This window comes from Phocoena phocoena, chromosome 20, assembly GCF_963924675.1.
Source record: "Phocoena phocoena chromosome 20, mPhoPho1.1, whole genome shotgun sequence".
Lineage (NCBI taxonomy): Eukaryota > Metazoa > Chordata > Mammalia > Artiodactyla > Phocoenidae > Phocoena > Phocoena phocoena.
In genome coordinates, this window is record NC_089238.1 from 52,986,636 (window position 1) to 52,998,384 (window position 11,749).

The 11,749-nt window shown below is 44.7% G+C and overlaps 1 protein-coding gene across 1 annotated transcript in view; it reads left to right on the plus strand.

Annotated features, from left to right (window-relative positions):
- Positions 1-11,305, plus strand: part of PLCG2 (phospholipase C gamma 2) — a 138,772-nt gene extending 127,467 nt beyond the window's left edge. Inside the window, exons 30-32 of the mRNA XM_065898555.1 lie at positions 932-1,020; positions 10,383-10,567; positions 11,263-11,305. Of these exons, the coding sequence (XP_065754627.1) occupies positions 932-1,020; positions 10,383-10,567; positions 11,263-11,305 (317 nt within the window). The remainder of the gene's footprint in view (positions 1-931; positions 1,021-10,382; positions 10,568-11,262) is intronic.
- Positions 11,306-11,749: the final 444 nt, after the last annotated feature.

The window sequence follows — 11,749 nt, forward strand, 5'->3', positions numbered from 1 at the left end:
CATAATATTGTACGTCAACTATATTTCAATTTAAAAACTTTCAAAGTGATACTAGGGCTATATAGTAAATCCTTAAGATACAGTGGTCAATGGAAACTGTAAGGTACAGAATTGCTGGGCAGGGTACTATCCTTTGCGATTTTAAGGGAAACAAACATATGCATAGGCTATTTTGGAAAGATACTGTTAACAGTGGTTCCTTCTGGAGTAAGGGGTTATGAGTGGGTGGAAGCGAGACTTTCATTTCTACTGTGTATTCAGTTATACTACTTCATCAAAACAAGCAAACCAACCAACTCTGAGAGGTGTTGCCTTAAATATTACTTAATGGGGAGGGGTGGGGGGAATTCAGCCCCACCTCAACCCTCTCCTAAATAAAAAGAAACATTTAAAAGACCGTTAGACGCAGGTCCTAATTGTAAATTGGGAATGGCTTTTAGAGGAGAATGATCAATGCTGCTGTGAACTGCCAGGGGACAGGAAGATTTCTTCCCCTTGGAAATCTTTAAAGAGAAAACACTCCCTCGTCCTAAGCTTTGTAGAGAAACTCAATGTGGGGATTCATTAACCCTTTGAGTCTTTGGCCTCATCAGGAGTATTTAAGGAATTGAAATTACAGCTGTAGTCGCTCTGAATTCAATGTGCAATGTTCTGTGGGTTTTTATTCGCTCTGAGTGAGTCATTTTCATTTCTAGATGGCAGGTATTTTAACTTCACTTCTCCGGATGGACCTGTCAGTCAAGGCTGTGTTCTGCAGCCTCTCTCCCCAACCATCAGGGTGGGACCTGTGGCTTCCAGGAAGGAAGTCAGCCCCCAGCATGGGGCACTGACTCCTCTGCTCCTTGTACTGGGTATGTGATCCCTGGGTACTCCAAGAAAGCAAAGGTGTGACATTAACTGCCTGCCTTGGTGTTGTTTTTCCACTCTGCAGGATTTAGATCTGTTCCTCTGAAGAACGGCTACAGTGAAGACATGGAGCTGGCTTCCCTCCTGGTTTTCTGTGAGATGCGGCCAGTCCTGGTGGGTGGAGACCCTCCAGCTGGGGTGCCCTGAGCTATGTATGTCTGCTGGTGGGGTGGAGACGACCAATGAGTATGGCTGAGGGACTTGGAACACATGGAGAATGATCTAGCCAAACACGCCACATCACAAAAGGATTCCTTTTAGCTACAGATTTCCTCCGAGGTCCTAGGGTTTTCCTTCCAGTGGCCTACTCTTCTGGCAGGATGCTGTACGATTCTGTGAAGAGGTTGTGTAGCTGGAAAGGGGGAAGCTCTTTGGAAGTTCTCTGGTTTCATTTCAGCCAGAGCCAGGCAAGACAGCGCTCTTCTAGGTAAACGCATCTTTCCTGCGTGCTTTACCTCACCTGTTGGTCTTCGGTAATCCCTTCCAAAGGTCTGCAAGCATTCAGCAAAGCTTTGTCATGGCTTGTCCTGGGGAAGGGAATTCATGGACCTCAAGTTCCCACAGCGAGCGGCACTCCTTTTGTGGTTCTGTCTGCTGTTGGTGGAGCCTGCCTTCTTGTTCTTTTGGTTTGCAGCAGCCTTGAAGATACTTATTCTCTCCTTTGGTTAACCAGTTTGGGTAGGCTTGATGGAAAGGGCTTGGCCTCCTTGAATTATGAAAGAGGATGAGATAAGGTTGGTGAGGACCAAGGTTAAGAATGCAGCACCGAGGAGTGGGTAGTTCAGGTCTTGGGTTTGATGGTATGTATTGTGATTCTAGAGCTTCCGAGTCTTTGTGATGGCCTCTCTTATAGAACGAACCCCACTAGGCCCCATATGTGGCCAGTACGATCTCCCAAGGTCTTTCCACTCCCCCAACCGCAACACTCAGCATGGGCTGGGTGAATCTGTGCTCGCCCAGTTCTCTCGGGAGAACCTGGAAAACCCGGAGGGCTGACATGGGCTTGGTCGGTGTTGCATACCTCGTTTCACTGCGCTTTGCAGATGCTGCATTTTTTAAACGAATTAAAGGGTTATGGCAACCCTGTGACCATTAAGTCTGTTGGCACCGTTTTTCCAACAGCATTTGCTCTCTTCATGTCTCCGTCTCATGTTTTGGTAATTTGCATATTTCAAGCTCTTTCATTATTACTGTATTTGTTATGGTGATCTGTGATCAGTGATCTTGGCTGTTATTCCCATGACTTGTTCAGATGACGGTTAGCATTTTTTAGCAATAAAGTATTTTTAGTTAAGGTAGGTACATTGTTTTTTAGACATAGTTAATATAGTATAGTGGAAACGTGACTCTTACATGCACCAGGAGACCAAAAAATGTGTGTGACTCGCTTTACTGCACTATTCACTTTTTATTGGGATGGTCTGGAACCCAACCTGCGGTATCTCCCGGGTGTGCCTGTAGAGCTGAGCACCATCCAATGGGGAAGAGAGAAGGCAAGGATGGGGATGCCTTTGAACAGCCATAGTCATCGCCCATGCAGTAAAAAGCCTAACGTAAAAAGCCTAACGTTAGGTTTTCTGCATAGCTGTTTGCCTTCCGTTCAGTTTTGATAACCTTGATAGTTTCAAAAGCATTTTAGAAGCATCATCCTCTTTGGAAGAGGATGCAAAAATACCAGGCACGGTAGGTGGGGCCAAAGAACCTCAGTGACAGTTTGGTGGTATAAAATAAGCTCGTGATGATGAAACTGTCTGAAAAAGATAAGGGGATGGATAATGAAGGTTTTCCATTTTGAAACAAACTTTAAATGTTAGCACTTTGGACTCTGTCAAAGTAAATGTAATGTTTATATGAAGATCAGTTTTCACTTGAGCCTTAAATTATGGATCCAAAAAATGACCTTTCATGATTCGAAGTGACAGAAATGCTCGACATGAAAGATTTTATTTTTTTATTATTTTTTTTGCGGTACGTGGGCCTCTCACTGCTGTGGCGTCTCCCGTTGCGGAGCACAGGCTTTGGACGCGCAGGCTCAGCGGCCATGGCTCATGGGCCCAGCCGCTCCGCGGCACGTGGCATCCTCCCGGACCGGGGCACAAACCCGCGTCCCCTGCATCGGCAGGCGGACTCTCAACCACTGCGCCACCAGGGAAGCCCGACATGAAATTTTATATACGTTCCTCCCTTTCCTGGTAGTCCTCGTTGAGCATTCGTCTACACACTGCTCTACAAAGCTGTCATTAAACAACCCGGAAGCATTATAAAGAATTTAAATGACTAGGTAGCAACGGCGGCAGATGCAACTAGTGTATTTAAAAGAAAATGTATTTATCCAGCTTTGACTTCCTTAATGAGGGAAGCTTCTGCTGGGGAGGCCACTGAGAGGGTGGGGGGAAGAGGGGGCTTTGTAGGAGGTTCCCGGGGGAAAAGTTGTCTGAGTACGTGCAGGTTTCATCTTTGCTACTGCTTCCCGAGCTTTTATTTAATTCCACATCTGTCACCTGGTTGTAAGCCATTCACAGGGACCGTCTGTGCCCCACACTGTGATGAGAGGTGTGTGTTTGGGACACCTGGGTGCCCAAGGTCAAACCGCGTTTTGTCACTGTATCCTCTGTGACGCTAGGCACACTCTCTGGTAAACAGCTTCCAGAAAGCCTTGTCTGAGCAAATGATTGATCCGGTGCGAGCTGAGATGGAGTTTACTCGTAAAACACTGGCCGCGATAAGAGTTTAAAGCCCCCAGAAAGATGTCAGTAAGCACGCTGAGCCCTTTCTGAAGAAGCCGTTTAAATGTCACAATCACTTATCAATTCTGTTACTCTGTTAGCTGTATATATGGTTTACAAAGGGTCTTTTTAACACTTTATTACCTACGATATTTAATTTGAGAAGTAGGAAAAGGAAGGAAGGGGGTTGGAAAAATCCCATAAACCACCTGTACATAACTACTGCTAGCATTTTGATATCTTTCCTTTGCCTGATAATTTTTTGCATATGATATTTTCATAGTTGGATTCATATAATGTGAATATGTGCCCTTTATTCACTTCACAGACGATGCTAAGCATTTTCCCGTATTCTTACCATTTTCAAAGCCATTAATGCCTGTTTCATCAGGTGGAGGTCCCTAATTCACTTAGCCTTTCTCCCACTGATGGACAGTTAGGTGGTTTGTACCTTTTTACTTTATAATAATGAAGGTCTTCATGTAACATTGATTAAAAATTACTACCTGAGGCTAGCTACTTCGCAATGGAATGACAGGTCAAAGAGGAAAATAAAAGACCATATATTTTTGGATACATGTCGAATTGTGCTCTGGAAGTAAACAGTTTCTCTTAAGCTGATGTATTATATGCAGTCCTGCCCTGAATTGAAAATGGCCTCCTTCACTCAAATGATCTAAACTTGTGAGATTCAGAAGAATGGAGCAGGAGAAATACGGAAGCTCGAATAGTCACCCGGACAAGCTGGCAGTATCCGGAGGGTACGTTTGAGAAAACTGGCAGCCCCAGGATCTCTGAGTACAGATCCCGGGGTCGGCAGCGCTCACCTTCATGCTGGGTGGGAGCTAAGGTACAAGGGGTAGAGTGGCCTGGTTGGAAAGACCAGGGTCTGTGGTTCCCAGCAAGGCTCAGCCGGAGCCGATGTGTGGATTCACACATATCCCTCTGGAGAAGGGCTGCGGGGCACACTGAAGTCCCGGAGGATGAGTAGGGGGTGCTGCACTCGGGAGCTGAGCTGAACCTGGCGTTGGAGATTGGGAAAGACTTCTTTACAGTCGGGAGACCTGGAGACAGAGAGAAAGGCCCTCCTCGTGCCTCAACAGCCAGAGGTGGACCAGTGCTGCTCCCAAACAGCAGAAACCAGGTGCCTCCACCGTGTCCCAGTGCCTTGGTGGGACTGCTGCACATACAAAGCCATGAGCATGCAGTGGAAAACCAGGCACAGAGCGACTAGGAAAGACCAGGTGAATAGCCGGTACAGGTGCCTGGCAGTTGAACTAGAGCTGCCGGAAGCATCTTATGAGAACCCTAACACATCAGTGCTTTATTTGGAGGTACATTAAAGCTCTAAAAAAGACCTTCTGGAATCTGAAACCAAAAATAAAATTATCTTTCTTTTGAATTTAAAAATTCAGTACATAAACAGAGCCACATTAGTCCACTCAACGACCAGCAAGCTACAGTGCTGGACACCCTATGCCAAACAACTAGTAAGAGAAGAACACAATCCCACCCATTAGCAGAGAGGCAGCCTAAAATCATAATAAGGTCCCAGACACCCCAAAACACACGACCAGACATGGTCCTGCCCACCAGAAAGACAAGATCCACCAGAACAAACAAATGAAGAGGAAACAGGCAGTCTACCTGAAAAAGAATTCAGAGTAATAAAAGTAAAGATGATCCAAAATCTTGGATACAGAATGCTGAAAATACAAGAAACATTTAACAAGGACCTAGAAGAACTGAAGAGCAAACAGTGATGAACAACACAATAAATGAAATTTAAAATTCTCTAGAAGGGATCAATAGCAGAATAACTGAGGCAGAAGAACGGATAAGTGACCTGCAAGATAAAATAGTGGAAATAACTACCACAGAGCAGAATAAAGAAAAAAGAATGAAGAGAATTGAGGACAGTCTCAGAGACCTCTGGGATAACATTAAACGCACCAACATTCGAATTATAGGGGTCCCAGAAGAAGAAGTGAAAAAGCAAGGGTCTGAGAAAATATTTGACGAGATTATAGTTGAAAACTTCCCTAATACGGGAAAGGAAATAATCAAGTCCAGGAAGTGCAGAGGCCCATACAGGATAAATCCAAGGAGAAACACACCAAGACACATACTAATCAAACTATCAAATAAAATACAAAGAAAAAATATTAAAAGCAGCAAGGGAAAAACAACATACAAGGGAATCCCCATAAGGTTAACCGCTGATCTTTCAGCAGAAACTCTGCAAACCAGAAGGGAGTGGCAGGACATATTTAAAGTGATGAAAGGGAAAAACCTACAACCAAGGTTACTCTACCCAGCAAGGATCTCATTCAGATTCGACAGAGAAATGAAAACCTTTAAAGACAAGCAAAAGCTAAGAGAATTCACCACCAAACCAGCTTTACACCAAATGCTAAAGGAACTTCTTTAGGCAGAAAACACAATAGAAGGAAGAGACCTACAATAACAAACCCCAAACAATTAAGAAAACGGCAATAGGAACATACATATCAATAATTACCTTAAATATAAATGGATTAAATGTTCCTGCCAAAAGACACAGACTGGCCGAATGGATACAAAAACAGGACCCGTACATATGCTGTCTACAAGAGACCCACTTCAGACCTAGGGACACATACAGACTGAAAGTGAGGGGATGGAAAAAGATATTCCATACAAATGGAAATCAAAAGAAAGCTCGAGTAGCAATTCTCATATCAGACGAAATAGACTTTAAAATAAAGACTGTTACAAGAGACAAAGAAGACACTGCATAATGATCAAGGGATCGACCCAGAAGAAGATATAACAATGATAAATATTTATGCACCCAACATAGAAGCACCTCAATACAAAAGGCAAATGCTAACAGCCATAAAAGGGGAAATCGACAGTAACACCATCATAGGAGGGGACTTCAGCACCCCACTTTGACCAATGGAGAGATCATCCAAGATGAAAATAAATAAGGAAATACAAACTCTAAATGATACATTAAACAAGATGGACTTAATTGATATTTATAGGACATTCCATCCCCAAACAACAGAATACACTTTCTTCTCAAGTGCTCGTGGAACATTCTCCAGGATAGATCATATCCTGGGTCACAAATCAAGCCTTCCATACCTTCCTAGATTAGTTTAGATAACGGATTATCTACTTCATTGACTTGTGTTTGTGTTTTTCCCATAAAACAACCTCGCTCTTGCATTTATTTTGTATTTGGGTTTACCAGTTCAGCCATTTCTTAATTTATCTTCAGTCTTTCCTTAGCCTTTTGTTCTTTTTATTACTCCTTGTGTTTGGATACATAATTTATGTATTTCATTTTTGTGTGCTAATACAAATGGGACTGTACATAGGCTGTACACAGACAGAGGGCCTGGGGCCAATGGGCTTCACTCTTCTGAAACACCCTTGATAAAAAGAGATTTGGCAGGTGCCCAGGACTTAGGCCAGCGGTCAGCTGCTTGCTTGAGGGGATGGGATAAAAGTGGATACAGCCCTGCAGCCAGGACACAGACAGGGTTAGTAGTATTCCTGAGAACCTAGAGCCCCGGTCTATCACTGCAACGCTGCTGGCCCTGCCCTTGGGAGTCCCCCATTTAGAGCATTCAGAAAACCAGATGCCTGTGTATAGACTGAGGGAGGAAAGAAACTTCCCCTTCCAGATGAGCTTGCATGTTAACATTTTAACACTCGAGGAAAATAATGCTAATATAGCTCACAAGCACAAAAGCAAGAGAATTGACTCCAGCGAATCTGAAAATAACTTTGACATTTTAAAAAAAATTTTAAAGGGAACCCAGTGGATGCATGGATTTTAAAAAGAGCCACCCTTCTTAAAATTAATCAGAAAAGGTAGGAATGAAAGGACCAATAAAGAAATCCCTGGAAAGACGAATTGAAAAGTCCTGAAAAAAGGTTTTAAAGATTAATAAGTAGGAAATTACAGAATGGGTACAGTTAAGGAAAGAATTAATAAATGTGAAGATTGTGTTTGGGGAATTTGCTTTAATACAGCAAGACAAGGTAAAAATACTAAAAGGGCAAAAAGAAAAAAAAAAAAGCGTAAAATGAGAAGCTCTAACACTGGAATAACCATGGCTGAGAATGTTCCAGCATTGAAGAGACAAGCACCCTCCAGCTATAAACAGAGCAGCATAGAGACCCACATACAGGCGTATTCTACTGAAATGGCAGAATACAGAGTAAAGAGAAAAGTATAAAAGAAAAGACAGATTAACTACAGACGACTGACACATCACAGCAGTGCTTCCATGTATAGCAATAGCAGCCTGAAGACTAAGGGTACCTTCAGCATGCCTTAGCTACACAGCTGTGGGTCTAGATATTCCACATCCTAAGATCTACCATTCAAGAGCGAGGGCAAAATGAAGGTATTTTCAGAAATGCAAAGACAGATAATTTAGTACTAATAAACTTTGCTAAAAGAATGACCATGGTAAGCAAGAAGGAATGTAATGCAAGAAGCAATGGTGAGAACAATTGGTAAGATACATGTATTGGAAAACAGAAATAACCATTGACTTGGAAAAGAAAAACTAAATTTTTGTGACAACTCAGACTCAAAAGAAAGCCAGGAAATAATTATCACAAAATTCTAAGAGGGAAGGAGGGAGTCTTGATTGGGAGGGGTACATAGAGTAGATCATGCTCTGTTTCTTGACTTGCTGGTATCTCCATAGCTGTTTGCTTTATAGTTATTCACTAAACTGTATATATGTTTTACGTACTTTTCTGAATGTATGTTGTGTCTCATAGGACTAAATTATATCACAGCTGTAAATGCTTTGGGATTCAGAAAAGGAGACAAAGCCCTGCAATTTTAAAAGCATTAGTGGAAAAGGTGTATTTTTTTTTTACATCCTTATTGGAATATAATTGCTTTACAATATTAGTTTCTGCTGTATAACAAAGTGAATCAGCCGTATGCATACATAGGTCCCTATAGCCCCTCCCTCTTGAGCCTCCCTCCCACCCTCCCTATCCCACCTCTCTAGGTGGTCACGAAGCACTGAGCTGATCTCCCTGTGCTATGCGGCTGCTTCCCACTAGCTATCTCTTCTACATTTGGTAGGGTATATACATCAGTGCTACTCATCATTACATATATGAAAGCAACATAAGTTGTTTTCTTCTAGGCGGGAGAGCAGGTGAAAAGAGACCATTTGTACTACAGCGTGAAGAGTTCAATGTGGCTTTCGTTTTGTTTTGCTTTAGTTTTAATAGGAAGGAAAGCTGGTCTCCTTGAGGAAGGATAAACGTTTAAGAGAAGTCACTATGGACCCTTGCCAGTGCCTCACTCAGTACGTTGAATCAGTTACCAAGAACCACCCATTTTACCTCCACTCCTTGTGCAAAGACAATCATCGTTTTACTCCTCGGCACTGTGCCAGTGGCTAGAATAACCTTTACCATCTCTCTCCCCACTCTCCAAAGTCAGAGTTCTAGCTGTTACCCCGGGGGCATCCATGATGGTTTGTTAGGTCGTTAAGGTGAGAAAAAAATTTCAGACCAAGCTATGGTCTGAGCCACGTTTTATAAAAATAAATGACAAAAGAAGCCCACTTGTGTATATGGATGCCCGTTTTTGTAGCCCTGGAGTCTCTCGACCTACTGCACCAGTGGTAACAGCTACTAGACCCACCCCCTGAGTAGCCATCCTTTGCACAATAGAGACCTTTTAAAAACATCAGTGAGGCAACACACCCTCCTCCTCCCATGCTGAAATACAAACACCTTACCCGATAAGAATTTTTTTTTCCCCCTTAGCATAATGGGGGAATATTTTGGCTCGGACAACTGCAGGGTTTAGGAGTAGGGCTTGTTACAGTCATGGCTGGATCCAGGTGCTCTCCCAGTGGCTCTGTTTCCCTCTCTTTCTCGACGCGATAGCAAAGGGACCGCTAGCAACTGGAAACAATCATCATCACTCTTTCCACTGATCCCCAAGAAAAGAAACTTGCTTTCTACCAAGAGCACTGACCAGAGGCCCAGGGCTGCTACCCATCTGCCTGGGTTGGGTCACACGCCTGGGGGCGGCGGTGACAGGGGAGTCGTCATTACTGGCCAGAGTGACAAGCCCATCTCTGGGGGTATAGCCTAATGTTTCCCTGCCTCTTTTTGCCACAGCAGGGGTGACTAGTTTATTGAGCTATAATTCGTATACCGTACATTCCACCCACTTAAAAGCATACAGTTCAGTCGTTTTTGGTCTATTCAGCGTTGTGTAACCATCATCATGACCAGTTTGGGAATATTTTCATCACCCCAGAAAGCAACTCCTGTTCATTAGCTGTCTCCACTCACTCCAGCTCCCAGGCCACCACTAATCTACCTCCCATGCAGGCTGCCCTCTGCCTCACCTGCTGTGTTCCACTATAAGCCTTTGCATTTGGAAGAGAGCCAGAAGGTGACACAGACCCACAAAAGAACAGACTTAAGAAACAGGATCAGTGGGCAGTGCATTTGTTATTTCAGTGTTTCACAATAAAGCTCCCCCTCCTCGAGAACCAGAGTTTCTAAACTGCTTGCTTCCCACGGAGTAAGTGACTGCAAGTTTATCTTTGGTTAAAAGAGGCCCTAGATTTTCTGGGAAGGTCCCAGCAGATGACAGGTCTGCCCTGTGCTCCCTTCCCTCACACCCTCCAGGTGCCATGCCCCACATCCTGGTTTGGAGGCTACTGTGCCCACATGGTTGTTCTCACCTCTGTTCTCCAGGAGAGCGAAGAGGAGCTTTACTCCTCCTGCCGCCAGCTGCGGAGGCGGCAAGAAGAACTGAACAACCAGCTCTTTCTGTACGACACACACCAGAACTTGCGCAGCGCCAACCGGGATGCCCTGGTCAGAGAGTTCAACGTCAACGAGAACCAGCTGCAGCTGTACCAGGAGAAGTGCAACCGCAGGTGGGTCAGCCCCCCGCCCGCAGACCCTGTAGCCACTGTGATGTTGGGCCCTGGGGCCAGGGCTGCGGGAAAGCCTCCATCTTTAGAGATCCTGATACCCTTGACTCTACTTCTCTTTGCTCCATCAGTTACTTAGAGTTAGAGCTTAAGCATCTGCACCTTCCCTAAGCCGAACTGTCCTCACGAGACGGACACTTGAGTGTCAGAGTGCAAATAAGCCACGACCACTACTGTTTAAGGAACGCTTCTAGACTTCCCAAGCATGGGCTAGTCCAGTGGTCCCTAGATCGAAACAGAATCCCTCCCCCTCCACAACAAGGGATGCTTTGAATTGTGCTACGGACGCGTAAGGAGGCCCAGCCACGTGTGCCCGGCAGTCCTGCTCCACCAAGAGCTATCGTGAAGAAACGCCAGCAGCAACCTCCCTTGCAGACAGCATGGAGACTCCTTACCCATGTTACTTTCATTTCATCTTGACCACGCCTACACAGTAGCAGTGACCCCAGGACAACGACCAGTGAGGAAACAGATCCACGGAAGTTACGTGTCTTTGCCAGGGACTCGCTTCTCCCAACTCTGCCCTGTACCCTGCAGCCCCGAATATCCTGCACATGTGTGGACAGAGAAATGTCAGCGTTCAGCACGTGGCCCATGTCCTAGACTAATGGATGACGGTGAAATCTGTTTCATTTCAGGTTAAGAGAGAAGAGAGTCAGCAACAGCAAGTTCTACTCATAGAAGCCGGGCTCCATGTGTAAAGGTGTCGTGTGCGCGCGTGTGTTTGCATGTAGGACTGTGTGCTCTCTTCGGACCCTGGGAACATGCTCATGTGTGAGGTCATCCTCTCCTCAAGCCTGTCAGCGAGATGACGTTTCTGAAGTCGACCCAAGTGGCATGAGTTGGGGTAATTTCCTGGTAACTTTCTCGTCTTGGACAATTTCTTAACTTATAGTCTCTATAGAGGACCCCCAAAACCTGCTCACATTCGGCCTCTCGTGTTCCAGACCTCACTGAATAAAAGCAATGCAACTCTTGATCGGTTAGAGCTTCTGTGCACGACCTGTAGTGTGAGCAGGGTTCCTTCCCCGGCCCCTAAAGACCCAGGTAACTGACTTCCACAGAAGATGAGCCCCATCGCTAAGGAACTCATTCATTCGATTCTGGAAACGATCTGAACACACT